Source organism: Scyliorhinus torazame, chromosome 19, assembly GCF_047496885.1.
Source record: "Scyliorhinus torazame isolate Kashiwa2021f chromosome 19, sScyTor2.1, whole genome shotgun sequence".
NCBI lineage: Eukaryota > Metazoa > Chordata > Chondrichthyes > Carcharhiniformes > Scyliorhinidae > Scyliorhinus > Scyliorhinus torazame.
In genome coordinates this window covers 144,602,166-144,623,213 of record NC_092725.1, presented here as the reverse complement: position 1 = coordinate 144,623,213, position 21,048 = coordinate 144,602,166, and the positions used below count along the sequence as shown (strand labels likewise).

Below are 21,048 nucleotides of genomic sequence, written 5' to 3'. Positions count from 1 at the left end.
GGAGGCAACATACCAAACGTGAGTCTCTCACGCTCCCACAAAATCTCCTATCTGTGCCCCTGACTATCGAGTCCCCAATTACTAATGCTCTGCTCCTCTCCCCCCTTCCCTTCTGAGCAACAGGGACAGACTCCCTGCCAGAGGCCCGTACCCCATGGCTTACCCCTGGTAAGTCCCCCCGCCCCACAAGTATCCAAAGCGGTATACTTGTTTCTCAGGGGAACGACCGCAGGGGATCCCTGCACTGACTGCTTCTTCCCAGTCCCTCTTACAGTTACCCATCTATCTCCAATCTTTGGTGTAACTAATTCCCTAAAGCTGCTATCTATGACCCCCTCTGCCTCCCGAATGATCCGAAGTTCTTCCAACTCCAGCTCCCTAACTCGGTCTTGGAGGAGCTGGAGATGGCAGCACTTCCTGCAGGTAAAATCAGCAGGGACACTAACGGCATCCCTCACCTCAAACATCCTGCAGGAGGAACATTGCACTCCCTTCCCTGCCATCCCTCTAACTTTCTACCAAGATCTGGCTAACAACTAAATTTAAAATAAATAAATAATAATAATAACAATACAATATGGTACTTACCTCACACCAATGGGTTTTATTATTAGATTAGAGGAGGAGGGCGGGTGGGAGACACTACACGTGTAGTGTCTCGGGTTTCCTCTCCACCAGAATTTATTGGTGAGGGACTTCCCAGAAGTCCGCAGGTCGAACTTCCTGTTCTCGCCTTAAAAAATAAAATTAAAAAAAAACACCTCTAGCAATGAAAGACAAAATTCCATTTGCCTTCTTAATCACCTGTTGCACCTGTAAATCAACTTTTTGCGACTCATGCACTAGCACACCCAGGTCTCTCTGCACAGCAGCATGTTTTAATATTTTATCATTTAAATAATAATCCCTTTTGTTGTTATTCCTACCAAAATGGATAATCTCACATTTGTCAACATTGTATTCCATCTGCCAGACCCTAGCCCATTCACTTAGCCTATCCAAATCCCTCTGCAGACTTCCAGTATCCTCTGCACTTTTTGCTTTACCACTTATCTTAGTGTCATCTGCAAACTTGGACACATTGCCCTTGGCCCCCAACTCCAAATCATCAATGTAAATTGTGAACAGTTGTGGGCCCAACACTGATCCTTGAGGGACACCACTAGCTACTGATTGCCAACCAGAGAAACACCCATTAATCCCCACTCTTTGCTTTCTATTAATTAACCAATCCTCTATCCATGCTACTACTTTCCCCTTAATGCCATGCATCTTTATCTTATGCAGCAACCTTTTGTGTGGCACATTGTCAAAGGCTTTCTGGAAATCCAGATATACCACATTCATTGGCGCCCCGTTATCTACTGCACTGTTAATGGCCTCAAAAAATCCCACTAAATTAGTTAGGCACGACCTGCCCTTTATGAACCCATGCTGCGTCTGTCCAATGGGACAATTTCCATCCAGATGCCTCACTATTTTTTTCTTGATGATAGATTCCAGCATCTTCCCGACTACCGAAGTTAAGCTCACTGGCCTATAATTACCCGCTTTCTGCCTACCTCCTTTTTTGAACAGTGGTGTCACGTTTGCTAATTTCCAATCCGCCGAGACCACCCCAGAGTCTAGTGAATTTTGGTAAATTATCACTAGTGCATTTGCAATTTCCCTAGCCATCTCTTTTAGCCCTCTGGGATGCATTCCATCAGGTCCAGGAGACTTGTCTACCTTTAGCCCCATTAGCTTGCCCATCACCACCTCTTTGGTGATAACAATCCTCTCAAGGTCCTCACCTGTCATAGCCTCATTTCCATCAGTCACTGGCATGTTATTTGTGTATTCCACTGTGAAGACCGACCCAAAAAACCTGTTCAGTTCCTCAGCCATTTCCTCATCTCCCATTATTAAATCTCCCTTCTCATCCTCTAAAGGACCAATATTTACCTTAGCCACTCTTTTTTGTTTTATATATTTGTAGAAACTTTTACTATCTGTTTTTATATTCTGAGCAAGTTTACTCTCATAATCTATCTTACTCTTCTTTATAGCTTTTTTAGTAGCTTTCTGTTGCCCCCTAAAGATTTCCCAGTCGTCTAGTCTCCCACTGATCTTTGCTATTTTGTATGTTTTTTCCTTCAATTTGATTCTCTCCCTTATTTCCTTAGATATCCACGGTCGATTTTCCCTCTTTTTACCGCCCTTCCTTTTTGTTGGTATAAACCTTTGCTGAGCACTGTGAAAAATCACTTGGAAGGTTCTCCACTGGTCCTCAACTGTTTCACCATAAAGTCTTTGCCCCCAGTCTACCTTAGCTAGTTCTTCTCTCATCCCATTGTAATCTCCTTTGTTTAAGCACAAAACACTAGTGCTTGATTTTACCTTCTCACCCTCCATCTGTATTTTAAATTCCACCATATTGTGATCGCTCCTTCCGAGAGGATCCCTAACTATGAGATCCTGAATCAATCCTGTCTCATTACACAGGACCAGATCTAGGACCGCTTGTTCCCTTGTAGGTTCCATTACATACTGTTCGAGGAAACTATCGCGGATACATTCTATAAACTCCTCCTCAAGGCTGCCTTGACCGACCTGGTTAAACCAATCGACATGTAGATTAAAATCCCCCATGATAACTGCTGTACCATTTCTACATGCATCAGTTATTTCTTTGTTTATTTCCTGCCCCACCATACTGTTACTATTTGGTGGCCTTTAGACTACTCCTATCAGTGACTTTTTCACCTTACTATTCCTGATTTCCACCCAAATGGATTCAACCTTACCCTCCATAGCACCGATGTCATCCCTTTCTGTTGCCCGGATGTCATCCTTAAATAATAGAGCTCCATCACCTCCCTTACCATCCACTCTGTCCTTCCGAATAGTTTGATACCCTTGGATATTTAACTCCCAGTCGTGACCATCCTTTAACCATGTTTCATTCATGATGATTTGTGCCATCAACTCATTTACCTTATTCCGAATACTACGGGCATTCAGGTAAAGTACACTTATGTTGGCTTTTTTACCTCTGTTCTGAATCTTAACACCTCGATCAGTAACCTCTCCTAAGTTATATTTCCTCTTAACCTTCCTCCTAATTTTCCTTGTCGTTGAACCCATATCTTCATGTAACAACCTGCTGCGTTGCTTACCACTAATGTTTTCACTTCCCGTTTTATTCCTTTTAGTATTCCTGGTCCTATTCACTGAGCTCCCCTCAGTCACTGTACCTTGTACTGTCGCCCTTTTTGATTTTTGACTGTGGCTTCTCTGCCTTACACTTTCCCCCTTACTGCCTTTTGTTTCTGTCCCTGTTTTACTACCTTCCAACTTCCTGCATCGGTTCCCATCCCCCTGCCACATTAGTTTAAACTCTCCCCAACAGCTCTAGCAAACACCCCCCCCCTAGGACATCGGTTCCAGTCCTGCCCAGGTGCAGACCGTCCGGTTTGTACTGGTCCCACCTCCCCCAGAACCGGTTCCAATGTCCCAGGAATTTGAATCCCTCCCTCTTGCACCATTTCTCGAGCCACGCATTCATCCTAACTATCTTGACATTCCTACTCTGACTAGCACGTGGCACTGGTAGCAATCCTAAGATTACTACCTATGAGGTCCTACTTGTTAGTTTAACTCCTAACTCCCTAAATTCAGCTTGTAGGACCTCGTCCCGTTTTTTACCTATATCGTTGGTGCCTATGTGCACCACGACAGCTGGCTGTTCACCCTCTCCCCCCAGAATGTCCTGCAACCGCTCCGAGACATCCTTGACCCTTGCACCAGGGAGGCAACATACCATCCTGGAGTCTCGATTGCGTCCGCAGAACCGCCTGTCAATTCCCCTTACAATTGAGTCCCCTATGACTATAGCCCTGCCATTCTTCGTTCTGCCCAGCTGCGCAGCAGAGCCAACCACGATGCCATGAACCTGGCTGCTGCTGCCTTCCCCTGGTGAGCCATCTCCCTCAACAGTATCCAAAGCGGTATATCTGTTTTGCAGGGAGATGACCGCAGGGGACACCTGCACTGCCTTCCTACTCTTGCTCTGTCTTTTGGTCACCCATTTTCTATCTCCCTCAGTACCTTTCACCTGCGGTGTGACCAACTCGCTAAACGTGCTATCCACGATGTCCTCAGCATCGCGGATGCTCCAAAGTGAGTCCATCCGCAGCTCCAGAGCCGTCAAGCGGTCTAACAGGAGCTGCAACTGGACACACTTCTTGCACATGAAGGAGCCAGGGACAGTGGACGTGTCCATGAGCTCCCACATCGCATACGAGGAGCATGACATGGGTCTGAGATCTCCTGCCATGTCTTAAACCTTCAGTTAACTTCAACAATTACAATTTACCAAAAGGAATTAAATAAATAAATAAACAACGAAGAAAAAATTATATCAATATACCAATGAAAAGAAAAAGAAAACAGAAACACTACTTACCAGTCACTGACCTCGAGCCTTCCTCTTGATCTTCACAGCGGTTGTTTTTTTTGGTTAGAGGAGGGGGTAGGGAGGGAAACACTGAAGAAGTGTTTCGGGTTTAAGTGTCACTTGACAACAGCTCCTCCACAAACTACCTTCAAATTAGGGTGACCACGACGGAGGTATGCAAATTTCCCTTGCAACACCAATCAGCAGCTCTGCTCTACTGCCCTCTGCTGGATGCTTGTCTTCACTCGAACAGCTAGGGTCTCTAGCTCAGGTACACCTTCAATTTATTTATAGGTCAGTAAATTTGCTGATGACACCAAGATTGGTGGAGTAGTGGATGAGGTGGAGGGCTGTTGTAGGCTGCAAAGAGACATTGATAGGATGCAGAGCTGGGCTGAAAAATGGCAGATGGAGTTTAACTCTGATAAGTGTGAGGTGATTCATTTTGGTAGAAAAAATTTGAATGCGAATTACAGGGTCAACGGCAGGGTTCTCAGGAATGTGGAGGAACAGAGAGATCTTGGGGTTCATGTCCACAGATCTCTGAAGAATGCCACTCAAGTGGATAGAGCCGTGAAGAAGGCCTATAGTGTGTTAGCGTTTATTAACAGGGGGCTTGCGTTTAAGAGCCGCGGGGTGATGCTGCAACTATACATGAGCCTGGTGAGACCACATTTGGAGTATTGTGTGCAGTTCTGGTCACCTCATTATAGGAAGGATGTGGAAGCATTGGAAAGGGTGCAAAGGAGATTTACCAGGAAGCTGCCTGGTTTGCAGGATAGGTCTTATGAGGAAAGATTGAGGGAGCTAGGGCTTTTCTCTTTGGAGCGGAGGAGGATGAGAGGCGACTTAATAGAGGTTTATAAGATAATGAGGGGGATAGATGGAGTGGACGTTCAGAGACTATTTCCTCAGGTGGATGTAGCTGTTACAAGAGGGCAGCACGGTAGCATTGTGGATAGCACAATTGCTTCACAGCTCCAGGGTCCCAGGTTCGATTCCCGGTTTGGGTCACTGTCTGTGCGGAGTCTGCACATCCTCCCCGTGTGTGCGTGGGTTTCCTCCGGGTGCTCCGGTTTCCTCCCACAGTCCAAAGATGTGCAGGTTAGGTGGATTGACCATAATAAATTGCCCTTAGTGTCCCAAATTGCCCTTAGTGTTGGGTGGGGTTACTGGGTTATGGGGATAGGGTGGAGGTGTTGACCTTGGGTGGGGTGCTCTTTCCAAGAGCCGGTGCAGACTCGATGGGCCGAATGGCCTCCTTCTGCACTGTAAATTCTATGATAACTATAAGGTTCAGGGTGGGAGATATAGGAGGGATGTCCGAGGTAGGTTCTTTACTCAGAGAGTGGTTACGGTGTGGAATGGACTGCCTGCTGTGATAGTGGAGTTGGATACTTTAAGAACTTTCAAGCGGTTATTGGATAGGCACATGGAGCTCACCAGAATGACAGGGATGGGATAGCTTGATCTTGGTTTCGGACAATGCTCGGCACAACATCGAGGGCCGAAGGGCCTATTCTGTGCTGTACTGTTCGATGTTCTATGATCTATGTTCTAAACCCTCCAGCCAGGCAGCATTCTGGTAAATCTCCTCTACACCACATCTGGAACGTATGCAGGACGTAACCCTAACCAAACTGACCCTTTAATTAGAAATCCTTCCATTCACAGGTCTGATTCATTATCACATCAGCATTGTGATTGATTGGGAAACGTGAAAGTGGGATGTCATAGCTGAGGTAAAAAGCCAAAGAAAATCAGAGTCCTGATCTGCTGTAACCCCCACCTCTCGCTAATCACCACCCTCCCCATGTCGCCTGCTACGAATAGGCCTCCAAAGTAAAACTTCGGCCACATATGCCTGCGACCATCAATCTGAAGCTGTGTGCTCTGGTCTGACCTTCAATACTGCATTGAGTCAAATAATTGGAGCATTAGAAAAACATCAAAGCCACGGAAATACTGCAGGGAGGCACAAGAGGCTTCTCCCCAGCCCCAGAGGACACATTTATTGGGAAAAGTTACAAGTGGAGTCTTTGCCCTCATATATATAAAACCCCTGGACCAGGTAATTGGTGAAAATAGACTCTGGTAAACAAGCCACATAGGCTAATGATCATTTTGGTATCAGCTGTTTGTGAGATCTGCTGAACAGCATCAGGATTATAATCTGCTCAAAATTCCCAATTATTCCAACTCAAACACTTTAATAAATGCAAAAGGTCGAGGCCTTAGTTTGGTATAATATTTGTTCAGCATTTACACCTAAGCACTGATTTGCAGAGTAAACATCCACTGAAGCTTTGCTCTGACTGGATCTGTGCAGTGGGGAGAATGGAAGCTTATCAGTTGCAGTTACAGTGAAGAGTTGAAATGGGTCAAACCTGCCCCAGACTGAGCTCACTATTGACTGAGTCTGCAGACTGTATTGTATCATAGAATAAAGGATCTGCAGTCTATTGCCCCACAACAAGTGTGTGAGGTGAGAAGAGACACAGATGGAGTGAGGTAAAGGTTGGATATGGGACACAAAGGCCTACAGGACAATACATAATGGCAGGAACTGGCGGACACACTTTGTAACTTTGCTATCTGTTTCCACATGTCTTATCTACTATCTGGTGATGGTTATTATTGCCTTTACATCGGCTCAGAATGTGTCCTCAGAAAAGTTCAAACAAGCTTTGAAATAGAGTGTTATTAACATCTCTTCTAAAACAGTGTTTACTGTAAACAAAATGAACTAACCTTGTGAGTTTTGAATGAATTTTCTCCTATTATTTGGAATGGTTTATGGAAGGACTAGTTTTCTAGAATATTGAGTGAACACATTGCAAAACAAATCCATTCAGTCTGCAAACATTACCCTGGGCTGCCATTTTAATTCTCTGCCTGGCTCCCCCACCATCTCCATCATTGGCCAGCTGCTCTGCTGCAGTGAAGGTCAACACAAGCTTGAGGAACAACATCTCATCCTCCCATTCGGAATATCACAGCCTTTCGGACAAAGTTCAGACTATCGGCTGGATTCCCTGGTTCCCCAACGGCTCACCGTTTGCTGGTGCTGGGATTTTGTCTTTCAGCCGCCTCTCAATGACCCAGGAGTTGGCATGGCGGACCCGCGGGTACTGAGGCACCCATCCACCCCGCAGGTACTGAGGCACCCATCCACCCCACAGGTACTGAGGCACCCATTCACCCCAGCCTAGGCCATGGGCGGCCAATCCCCTTGTCCACCCCCCCCCCCATCCGATAGCGGCCCACCCCGAATGAGGCTGACCCCCCGAGGGCTCCTGCACCACCCGCCCCCCCCCCAGCAACCACACTGCCCCCGGGCTATTTCCTGGGATCAAAGATGGCTACTCACCTCATCGGCTCCCCGCAGCAGCCCATCCACCAGCTTCACATTTTTAAAAGGAGTACTAATCGGCGCCCGCGTGACCACTTGCTGGGGAGGCCGCTGGATATGGGGGTCGATCCCGTTAATTGTTTGGAGATTGGGCTTAAGTGGTGATTATTGGCTTCGCGCCACGCTACAGGGACATCCTGATTTCGCCACGGGAGTGGGCCGGTTAGATCCAGATTGATGCCTGGCGCAGTTCTCAATTTTGGCCTCTCCCATGACTTAACAATCTTGTCGCGCTCTTGTTTAACAGCAATGTGACTATTAAACCGGGCCTAATGTTTGCAATTTTCTGTCATTTGTCTCACAATGAAAACGTGTGGGAAGCAAGTCTGCTTGATTACCAGTATCAGCTATTCAAGGTTAAAGTTCAGTTAAAGTGACCAATGTGATCAGAATGGGGTTGCTTGAGTAATCTTTTTGTCTCCCCAGCAGTCCAATTATTTTGTTTAAAACGATGAATCTTTTGATGAAATGAACCAAGATTAACAGCGGAATCATCAGAGGCCAGGATTCCCTTCCCTCTGGACTTCAGTGACATAGAATTTACAGTGCAGAAGGAGGCCATTCGGCCCATTGAGTCTGCACCGGCTCTTGGAAAGAGCACCCTACCCAAGGTCAACACCTCCACCCTATCCCCATAACCCAGTAACCCCACCCAACACTAAGGGCAATTTTGGACACTAAGGGCAATTTATCATGGCCATATGTGCAAGCTTGAACTTCCCTCACGCTAACGCCAAGGTGCATACACAGTCTGAAAGTGGTGACTAGATTGATTCTCAACACCCAGGATTTCTGTGACAATTTAAGCCTTCAGATGCCCCATCTGAGCAAGCGGTGATTGAACCTGAAACCTTCCTGATCTGATTGGTCACACTGTGCCGTGCCTATTGTTTACTGCGCCATTGGGAATTCCTTTGATTAAACCAATATGTTGAGCGGTACAGTTTTCTCTTGCTTGCCATTCCTTAGATCCCTGAGCAGCTCTGCTGATGATAAGAATAAGAGAATAACCCAGCACACTGACTAACCCAAATCAGAAGGTCTGAAATTCAATCCCCAATAGTGTGTTGAGTTCAATCATGGTAACAGTTGCAGTGTTACATATGAGCCACTGTGCTGTGTTGGGCAGGAGAACATGAAGCAGGCTTCCTCCTGCTATCACTATCCAATCTCTTCCTGTGAAATATATGTATATAATAATGGGCAAGGACAACGTTGGCCTTCTCGATGAGGCCATGCACATTGCAGCAGTTTGCAGACACCCACACATAATGACCCGCACCCAGCTATGGCGGACAGGATATTTATTGGGGGACAGGCTGGTTTAATATTTCCCTATTATTTTCTTACTGTTGCTGTTTGATTTTCTACAGAACCAGATTAAGCACAGTAATGAATACAGCAGTAAATACAAAACCAAACATGACCACATGATCTGCAAGTGTCTGTCACTGAGCATAACTTACGCTGCTACCATTGGAGGCCTGATGACAATCACAGGAACTTCAACCAACCTCATCTTTGCTGAACAATTCAACAAGTAAGATCATCTGTTCTTACGCAGTGATCCTGTTGGCCATCCTGTCAGACTGATACAAGAATAAACTTCCCCTGTAGAATGATATAAAAATGTTAGTTACCGTAAAGTGGTCCAGACCTGACCAGCAATGAAGACCCCAACTATCAACAATATAAATAATGAGCAACGGTTCAGTCTGTTGGGCTTGTTTCATTTGGGAAAGAGATATTTATGGAATCTGATTGAAGTTAATGGGCTCATTGGAGACACCCGGGTGGTCGGGGACAGACTAGGGTGGGACTGCGGCACTCCCTTGGCACCTGGGCATCCTAGCAGTGACATCCAGGCCCCTGGACAGCGCCACCATGTCACTACCAGGGTTCCAGAATGACAGTGCCAAGGTGCCCAGGTGCCATATTGGCACTGCCAGGGAGTCAGGCCCGTGGGGTATTGCCATCTGAAAGGAGTGGTGAGGGCAGATCCCAAGGGTCTGGGAGGGTTGAGGGGGTGGTGGTGGTTGGGGGGGGGGGGCGGGGGGGGGGAGGAGGTGGGGAGGGAGGGGGTTGATAAAGTGGGGGGGTTGCCTGAAAGGTGGTGGGGGGAGAGATTGAGGCTGCCGATCAAACTGGCGCCTGAATCTGCAGACAGCCATTGCTGCTGGCACTATCAGTCCGCCAGCAGGAAATCACTCGAAGTGCCACCTTGGCAGAGGGAAACTCCCCGAAGCCAAAGAAAACTTCGAAGTACCACTGCAGCCACTGAGAAACACCCCGCCAAACATGTTCGCAGAGGACCTAACGGAGCCCAATAAAGGAAATTGACAACATTGATCCGAGTAAATTATTCTCGGTGAAAGGGTTCAGCGAATATGTCAGGTTAAAAATGAGGAAAGTAGGACTCAGAACAGAGGTTAGGTCGAACAATCTGATTGCCAAATGTGTACTGAATGCCTTAGCATTGTAGTTTGCTGGTAAAGCTCGGCCCAGCACCGAGAGCTGAGCTGTCTGCCGGTCACTTTCTTCCCTGATCTCTGCCTGTTTGTGTTTAACAGCCGCTACCCAGATTCCCGATCTATCAACTTTGGAACTTGGTTTGTTTTTAGTTTTCCTATTGCCATTATCATGTTGGTGCTGACCTGGATCTGGATGCATTGGCTCTTCCTGGGGTGCAAGTAAGTATGGGAGCTGGAACCACTAAACCACTAACCTCCTGCATTAGCAATATGGAAGTGCTGATTTTTGGAGTCCTTGAACATAGCAAGTTCATTATTGGCACTGGCTTGGGATTTACCATCAACCTCTCAAATCTGAACATGTACCCCACTGTACCACTGCCTGCTCCATCAGCCAATGAAAAAGTGTAGCATTTCATTAACTGCATCTCAGTCACAGCACCCTTACTGAGAAATCTAATCTGCTGCTTTGTTTTCTTTAATGTTCTGCACTCTGTAACATTAATTGGAAATGTTTGTGTACACTGTTCACGACTTCGCAACCATTTCCCAACCACTTATTTTAATAACCAGAAAATGATGAGCAATATTGTTTGTTCTCACTGGAACGACGGAGATTGAGGGGCGACCTGATAGAGGTCTACAAAATAATGAGGGGCATAGACAGAGTGGATAATCAGAGGCTTTTCCCCAGGGTAGAGGGATCAATTACCAGGGGGCAGAGGTTTAAGGTGAGAGGGGCAAGGTTTAGAGTAGATGTACGAGGCAAGTTTTTTACGCAGAGGGTAGTGGGTGCCTGGAACTCGCTACCGGAGGAGGTGGTGGAAGCAGGGACGATAGTGACATTTAAGGGGCATCTTGACAAATACATGAATAGGATGGGAATAGAGGGATACGGACCCAGGAAGTGTAGAAGATTGTAGTTTAGTCGGGCAGCATGGTCGGCACGGGCTTGGAGGGCTGAAGGGCCTGTTCCTGTGCTGTACATTTCTTTATTCTTTGTTCTTTGTTTGTATATGAGCCGAAGGTATTGATTTTAACTCCTGGTGGGATAAGTCTTCGCACGAGGAGTGAAAACCCGAAGAATGACATTCTGGGTGTCAATACAGCTGGACTTTGTGGAATCCAAAAAGAATTTGAATGAGCACATTTATATTGAAAATGTTTTAGACAGTGTCATATAAATATCAGGGCTGCGATAAAACAATCCATTACCTGCCATTGGCAGAGGAATAGAAGATAGTTTTTCTTTGAGAAGCAAGGTTATAATATGAGAGGAATATCGTTAAATTACATTTAGTCGGAAGATGACTGTCTCAGTCTTAAACTGTTGAAAATCATCACAAATTATGGTGTGAATTGCCAGTATGTTGGGCATCATTGTAGATCAGGGACTTAATTTTCCGAGTATACTATGGAACACTTGTCCAGTGCCATCACATACCGTCCAATCTAGGTGATCACCTGTCTTTTTCAATCCATTGTAAAACTCCCAGGATTTTCTGTTATACACTGGCGGTTGAGAAGATTCCTCACTGCGAGTGAGGAAGACTTACACCACATGGACAAGGGTTTGAGAATGCTTCAATGCAATATCGCACCGTCCACAGCATCCAGATCCGACACACAATCATCTATTTAAAGGGACAAAAGTTCACAAAACAAGGAGGTTGTACTCATTGATTCGCAAAATTACTCATCTAAATTCTTTATTACAGTTTTAAGGAAACGTGTTCTCTTAGCAAAAAGAGGAAGACAAAACGCGAGGAAATGTCTGAAAGGCGAATACAAGAGGAGTATGAAAAATTGGGGCCATTCAGGTAAGAGGGTCAGCATGTTTCTGATTGCTGCCGGATTCAGAGGAGATGCAACTTTCAAATTGCTTCCAATGTGACTGAACAAAATCTCTTTCATTTTTGTGATTTTCCAGCTATCCAGAAATGGTGACTGGGATTTTCTTTGTGTTGATGACATTATTATGGTTTACTCGGGAACCAGGTTTTGTCCCAGGATGGACATCGCTCTTTGAAAGGTAAGTCCAACAATCAAAATACTAATAATCCTCATATCCAGGGATCTGTCCCTCATAATAAACACAATGGTCCAGACACCCACTCCCACCACAACCCTCATCATCATCCAGTCCCTCCACAACCCTCATCATCATCCACTCCCACCACAACCCTCATCATCATCCAGTCCCTCCACAACCCTCATCATCATCCAGTCCCTCCACAACACTGATCATCATCCAGTCCCTCCACAACACTGATCATCATCCAGTCCCTCCACAACCCTCATCATCATCCAGTCCCTCCACAACCCTCATCATCATCCAGTCCCTCCACAACACTGATCATCATCCAGTCCCTCCACAACCCTCATCATCATCCAGTCCCTCCACAACCCTCATCATCATCCAGTCCCTCCACAACCCTCATCATCATCCAGTCCCTCCACAACACTGATCATCATCCAGTCCCTCCACAACCCTGATCATCATCCAGTCCCTTCACAACACTGATCATCATCCAGTCCCTCCACAACACTGATCATCATCCAGTCCCGTCACAACACTGGTCATCATCCAGTCCCGTCACAACCCTGATCATCATCCAGTCCCATCACAACACTGATCATCATCCAGTCCCTCCACAACCCTCATCATCATCCAGTCCCTCCACAACACTGATCATCATCCAGTCCCTCCACAACACTGATCATCATCCAGTCCCTCCACAACACTGATCAACATCCAGTCCTTCCACAACCCTCATCATCATCCAGTCCCTCCACAACACTGATCATCATCCAGTCCCTCCACAACACTGATCATCATCCAGTCCCGTCACAACACTGGTCATCATGCAGTCCCGTCACAACCCTGATCATCATCCAGTCCCATCACAACACTGATCATCATCCAGTCCCTCCACACCCTGATTATCATCCAGTCCCATCACAACACGGATCATCATCCAGTCCCATCACAACACTGATCATCATCCAGTCCCATCACAACACTGATCATCATCCAGTCCCTCCACACCCTGATCATCATCCAGTCTCGTCACTACACTGATCATCATCCAGTCCCTCCACAACACTGATCATCATCCAGTCCCTCCACAACCCTGATCATCATCCAGTCCCATCACAACACTGATCATCATCCAGTCCCTCCACAACCCTCATCATCATCCAGTCCCTCCACAACACTGATCATCATCCAGTCCCTCCACAACACTGATCATCATCCAGTCCCTCCACAACACTGATCAACATCCAGTCCTTCCACAACCCTCATCATCATCCAGTCCCTCCACAACACTGATCATCATCCAGTCCCTCCACAACACTGATCATCATCCAGTCCCGTCACAACACTGGTCATCATGCAGTCCCGTCACAACCCTGATCATCATCCAGTCCCATCACAACACTGATCATCATCCAGTCCCTCCACACCCTGATTATCATCCAGTCCCATCACAACACGGATCATCATCCAGTCCCATCACAACACTGATCATCATCCAGTCCCATCACAACACTGATCATCATCCAGTCCCTCCACACCCTGATCATCATCCAGTCTCGTCACTACACTGATCATCATCCAGTCCCTCCACAACACTGATCATCATCCAGTCCCTCCACAACACTGATCATCATCCACTCCCACCACAACACTGATCATCATCCAGTCCCTCCACACCCCTCATCATCATCCACTCCCACCACAACCCTGATCATTATCCAGTCCCTCCACAACCCTCAACATCATCCAGTCCCTCCACAACACTGATCATCATCCAGTCCCTCCACAACACTGATCATCATCCAGTCCCTCCACAACACTGATCATCATCCAGTCCCGTCACAACACTGATCATCATCCAGTCCCGTCACAACCCTGATCATCATCCAGTCCCTCCACACCCTGATCATCATCCAGTATCGTCACTACACAGATCATCATCCAGTCCCTCCACAACACTGATCATCATCCAGTCCCTCCACACCCTGATCATCATCCAGTCTCGTCACTACACTGATCATCATCCAGTCCCTCCACAACACTGATCATCATGCAGTCCCTCCACAACACTGATCATCATCCAGTCCCCCCACAACACTGATCATCATCCAGTCCCATCAGAAAACTGATCATCATCCAGCCCCACCACAACACTGATCATCATCCAGTCCCATCACAACACTGATCATCATCCAGTCCCATCACAACACTGATCATCATCCAGTCCCTCCACACCCTGATTATCATCCAGTCCCATCACAACACTGATCATCATCCAGTCCCTCCAAACCCTGATATTCATCCAGTCTCGTCACTACACTGATCATCATCCAGTCCCTCCACAACACTGATCATCATCCAGTCCCTCCACAACACTGATCATCATCCAGTCCCTCCACACCCTGATCATCATCCAGTCCCTCCACAACACTGATCATCATCCAGTGCCTCCACACCCTGATCATCATCCAGTCCCATCACAAAACTGATCATCATCCAGTCCCCACAACACTGATCATCATCCAGTCCCTCCACAACACTGATCATCATCCAGTCCCATCACAACACTGATCATCATCCAGTCCCATCACAACACTGATCATCATCCAGTCCCTCCACACCCTGATTATCATCCAGTCCCATCACAACACTGATCATCATCCAGTCCCATCACAACACTGATCATCATCCAGTCCCATCACAACACTGATCATCATCCAGTCCCTCCACACCCTGATCATCATCCAGTCTTGTCACTACACTGATCATCATCCAGTCCCTCCACACCCTGATCATCATCCAGTCTTGTCACTACACTGATCATCATCCAGTCCCTCCACAACACTGATCATCATCCAGTCCCACCACAACACTGATCATCATCCAGTCCCTCCACACCCTGATCATCATCCAGTCCCTCCACAACACTGATCATCATCCAGTCCCTCCACAACCCTGATCATCATCCAGTCCCATCACAACACTGATCATCATCCAGTCCCTCCACACCCTGATCATCAGCCAGTCCCTCCACAACACTGATCATCATCCAGTCCCTCCACACCCTGATCATCATCCAGTCCCTCCACAACACTGATCATCATCCAGTCCCTCCACAACCCTGATCATCATCCAGTCCCATCACAACATTGATCATCATCCAGTCCCATCACAACACTGATCATCATCCAGTCCCTCCACAACATTGATCATCATCCAGTCCCTCCACAACACTGATCATCATCCAGTCCCTCCACAACACTGATCATCATCCAGTCCCATCACAAAACTAATCATCATCCAGTCCCTCCACAACACTGATCATCATCCAGTCCCATCACAACACTGATCATCATCCAGTCCCATCACAACACTGATCATCATCCTGTGACATCACAACACTGATCATCATCCAGTCCCATCACAACACTGATCATTATCCAGTCCCTCCACAACACTGATCATCATCCAGTCCCTCCACAACACTGATCATCATCCAGTCCCGTCACAACCCTGATCATCATCCAGTCCCCTCACAACCGTGATCATCATCCAGTCCCATCACAACACTGATCATCATCCAGTCCCTCCACAACACTGATCATCATCCAGTCCCTCCACACCCTGATCATCATCCAGTCTCGTCACTACACTGATCATCATCCAGTCCCATCACAACACTGATCATCATCCAGTCCCATCACAACACTGATCATCATCCAGTCCCTCCACAACACTGATCATCATCCAGTCCCTCCACAACACTGATCATCATCCAGTCCCATCACAAAACTGATCATCATCCAGTCCCTCCACAACACTGATCATCATCCAGTCCCATCACAACACTGATCATCATACAGTCCCATCACAACACTGATCATCATCCAGTCCCTCCACACCCTGATTATCATCCAGTCCCATCACAACACTGATCATCATCCAGTCCCATCACAACACTGATCATCATCCAGTCCCATCACAACACTGATTATCATCCAGTCCCTCAACACCCTGATCGTCATCCAGTCTCGTCACTACACTGATCATCATCCAGTCCCTCCACAACACTGATCATCATCCAGTCCCTCCACAACACTGATCATCATCCAGTCCCTCCACACCCTGATCATCATCCAGTCCCTCCACAACACTGATCATCATCCAGTCCCTCCACAACCCTGATCATCATCCAGTCCCATCACAACACTGATCATCATCCAGTCCCTCCACAACCCTGGTCATCATCCAGTCCCATCACAACACTGATCATCATTCAGTCCCTCCACACCCTGATAATCATCCAGTCCCTCCACAACACTGATCATCATCCAGTCCCTCCACACCCTGATCATCATCCATTCCCGCCACAACACTGATCATCATCCAGTCCCTCCACAACCCTGATCATCATCCAGTCCCATCACAACACTGATCATCATCCAGTCCCTCCACAACCCTCATCATCATCCAGTCCCTCCACAACGCTGATCATCATCCAGTCCCTCCACAACACTGATCATCATCCAGTCCCTCTACAACACTGATCATCATCCAGTCCCATCACAACACTGATCATCATCCAGTCCCATCACAACACTGATCATCATCCAGTCCCTCCACAACACTGATCATCATCCAGTCCCATCACAACACTGATCATCATCCAGTCCCATCACAACACTGATCGTCATCCAGTCCCTCCACAACACTGATCATCATCCAGTCCCTCCACAACACTGATCATCATCCAGTCCCTCCACAACACTGATCATCATCCAGTCCCTCCACAACACTGATCATCATCCAGTCCCTCCACAACACTGATCATCATCCAGTCCCTCCACAACACTGATCATCATCCAGTCCCTTCACAACACTGATCATCATCCAGTCCCGTCACAACCCTGATCATTATCCAGTCCCATCACAACACTGATCATCGTCCAGTCCCTCCACACCCTGATCATCATCCAATCCCATCACAACACTGATCATCATCCAGTCCCATCACAACACTAATCATCATCCAGTGACATCACAACACTGATCATTATCCAGTCCCTCCATACCCTGATCATCATCCAGTCCCATCACAACCCTGATCATCATCCAGTCCCTCCACAACACTGATCATCATCCAGTCCCTCCACAACCCTGATCATCGTCCAGTCCCATCACACCCTGATCATCATCCAGTCCTCCACAACCCTGATCATCATCCAGGCACTCCACAACATTGATGAATTGTAGAAAATTACCGAAGATATGAATTCGGAGTAGGAGTTGGCCATTCAGCCCCTTGAGCCTGATCTCCCATTTAATGAGATTCTTGCTGATCCAGTTGTGGCCATATCTCCATATTCAGCCCAATCACAACGGCCTTTAGAATTGAGCATGTAAGAAGCAGGATGGATAAAGGGGGAACAATAATTGATGTTTCTATGGATTTCCAAAGGGCATTCTATGGTTGCTCAACACAGACACTGGAGGCTTCCACTAGTTACCAAAGGAGTTACTGATGGAGGACAAACGCAGTTCGGTAACAGGCACAGAACAGCAAACACTCAAGAGGTCTTAACCCTCTGTCTCCCTGGTTCCCTCTGCCCAGGTCATACCTCCAGGACACTGTGCGAACTCCTCATTGGCCAGGGTTTGCGCCCTACCACACGATTGGCTCTGAACCGGTCACATGGTCTGTAGAAGCTGCCTCCTTAAAGGGACCACACTACCACTCCCCCCCCCCCCCCCCCCCCCCCCCCCGCCCAAGTCCCTTATTACAATTCCCCCAAAAAGCGACATACAGAAGTTAGAAATGTTAACAGAAAGACAGGGGATAGAGACCCCATCAAAATGTCAATGGGTCCTGGGATCTCCGGGTTGTCCCAGAACTCTGTGACCCTGCCACAGGCTCGACACTCTTTTGGGCCACCACGTCATCGACAGTTGGTGCTGCCTCAGGGGGCACCACTTCAGTGGCAGGCGAACTGGCCTCAGCGGCCTTCAAAGACACAGCTGGTTGAACAGAAGCGAGAGTCCCTGGCTCCCTGTGACTGGAACGAGGACACATGACGCATTCATGATGTAAGCTGGACTTGTCTACTCCAAGTTGTATGTTGCCACCGCTCGACTCAAGTTGTCGATGTGCTTTCTGGTGATTTTCCCGTTGCATTGACCAGATAAGGCCCCGGCCCTGACTGGGCCAAAGCCCATCCTTCTAACCAAGGCAAATCTGGGGCATAATTACAGACCAAAACCGGGTCCCCCACCCAGAACGACCTGCCGTCCCTCTGCTCTGACCACTGACCCTTCTGGGAAGCCTGAGATGCCTCCACCCTCCCCGCCAAATTTGCAAACACAAGAGCCAATCGTGTTTTCAACAGATTGTCCATGAGTAGCTCAACTGGTGTGGCCCCATGGTTGAATGAGGTGTTGAATTGCACTACCAGAAAAAATTAGCCTACCTTTGGCAAAGTGGTTTATCCGATTGCTTTTTCCTGGCATTCCTGAATGTTTGGACGGCCCTCTCAGACAGACCGCTTGACGCTGGGTGGTAGGGGGCTGTCTGTGTAGGTTGTATGCCATTGGCTTGCTCACAAACCTGGAAATCATTGCTGGTGAAGGGGGCACCATTGTCTGAAACAATTGACTCGGTTAGCCCGTGAATGGCAAACGCTCGGTGCAAGGCATCTACTGTGGCCGCCGGCAGTACTGGTCCCCACCTCTTGAACCGATAGCCACTTGGAGTGGGCAGCCACCAGTACTAAAAACACCTTGCCTGTAAAACGGCCCACGTCATCAACATGGACCCTGGTCCTCAGGAGACATGGCCATTCCCAAGGGTGAAGGGTGGCATAGGATGGCAAAGATTGCTGCATTTGGCAAGCGTGGCACTATTGTAGTAGTTCTTAAATGACTTTGTTTATGTCTGACCACCAGATGTAACTCCACGCCAACATCTTCATCTGCCCTGGGTGGGTGCCATGTAGCTCTTGAAGGAGGGATCCTCTGGCCTGAGGCACGGCGACCACCTGAATTCCCCAATCAGGCCATCTTCACATGTCAACACGGCCTGACGAGTGAAGTCAGGCCTCAGTTGTTCGGACTTCTCGTATTGCCACCCAGTCTGTGCCATTCTTTTAACCTTTGCAAGAATAGAGTCTCTTTGGGACCAGTTGCAGATGTGCCCAGTTGACACTGGCAGAGTGTCTAGGACGTTTAAAGCTAGGGTGGCCTCCTGGGGTACCGATGCTGGTGGAATGCTTGTAGGGGCAGACGACTTAACACATCTGCATTAGAAATTGCTTCCCAGGCCGGTGCTGAAAAACATAGTTCGAAGCCGTCATCAACTAGGCCCTCGCCGAGGATACGGACAGAATGGGCTTATCTCCCCTCAAAAGGCACAGGAATGGCTTGTGGTCAGTCACTATGTCAAACTGTCGACCGTACACTTACTGGTGGAATTTCTTCACACCGAATATAAGCACTAATCACTCCTTCTCAATCTGGGCATAGTTTAATTCTGCTTCAGAAAGGGTCCTTGAGGCAAAGGCGATAGGCCGTTCCAAACCATCTCCCATTCTGTGGGATAAAACTGCCCCCATACCGTAAGGGGACGCATCACCTGTCAGCAAGGTTGGGTTTCCCGAGTCAAAATGCACCAAGAGGTGTGAGGACTGTAATGTTTGCTTCACCATTCGGCTGAAACAGACTCTTCAAGGCCCCTCACTATAGAGTTAAACTTATAACGTTGGAGGATAATCGAGGGACTCGGGTTGAAATGTTTTTTAACCAATTTCACTCTCTGGTCAAAGGTCTTTGAGTTGGGTGCCTCCGGGGAAGTGAGTTTCCGAATCAAATTGCACATTTGGTGCCCACAAACTGTCAGAAACATCACCTTCTGTTTGTCCTCGGCTCTGATCTCATTCATAGTAAAAAATAGCAGAGCCGTTTGATGTACCGACTCCAATCACCAACCACTTGATAAAATGGATCTAGTTTCCCAATCATAAGCATTTCCACTCACAGTTTAAATAATTCCAACCCTTGGTGGAGCTTCTCTATTTTCTCAGCTCTTCCTTCCCCCTCGATTCACAAGGACCGTCGGCTGCAATCGAAAACTTCTTCCTTGTCGCCAATGTGATGGCTCGAGACAGACACTGGGACCTTCGAGTAGTTAACAAATGGGTTTATTGATGAAAAGCAAAGGCTGTTATGTAACAGGCATTGAACTCAATACAACATGTTTTAACACTTCGGCCCCCTGGCCCACATTGACGGGTCCTGTCCCCGCGCAAACTCTCTATTGGCCGGGGTTTGCACGCTCCTGTGTGATTGAACCTGAGCCGGCCCTGTGGTTCATGGTGCTTTCCCCCTTAAAGGGGCTGCAGTACCACATATTTTAAAAGGTGGCGCACATTATGGTCAGAACACAAGGGGCGGGATTCTCTGACCCCGGGCCGGGTCGGAGAATCGCTGCGGGGGGGGGGGGGGGGGGGGGGTCGATTCACGCGACGCCGGAGAATCGGCGCCGTTGCGGTCGGCGTGGTGCCGGTCGGGGGCCACTCTACGCGGCCCCCCCCCCGGCGATTCTCCATGCACAATGGCCCGAGTGGCCACTGAGATAGGCCGAGTCCCGCCGGCGACGTTCACGTGTGGTCCTACCCGGCGGGACCTCGGTGTTCAT

At 47.9% G+C, this 21,048-nt stretch overlaps 1 protein-coding gene across 4 annotated transcripts in view; it reads left to right on the top strand.

Moving 5' to 3' along the window:
- slc13a4 (solute carrier family 13 member 4) overlaps window positions 1-21,048 on the top strand; it is a 135,162-nt gene that overhangs the window by 83,430 nt on the left and 30,684 nt on the right. For all 4 annotated transcript variants that reach the window (XM_072485367.1, XM_072485366.1, XM_072485368.1 and 1 more), the window contains exons 7-10: window positions 9,224-9,390; window positions 10,421-10,540; window positions 12,040-12,141; window positions 12,252-12,353. In XM_072485367.1, coding sequence (XP_072341468.1) covers window positions 9,224-9,390; window positions 10,421-10,540; window positions 12,040-12,141; window positions 12,252-12,353 — 491 coding nt within the window. The remainder of the gene's footprint in view (window positions 1-9,223; window positions 9,391-10,420; window positions 10,541-12,039; window positions 12,142-12,251; window positions 12,354-21,048) is intronic.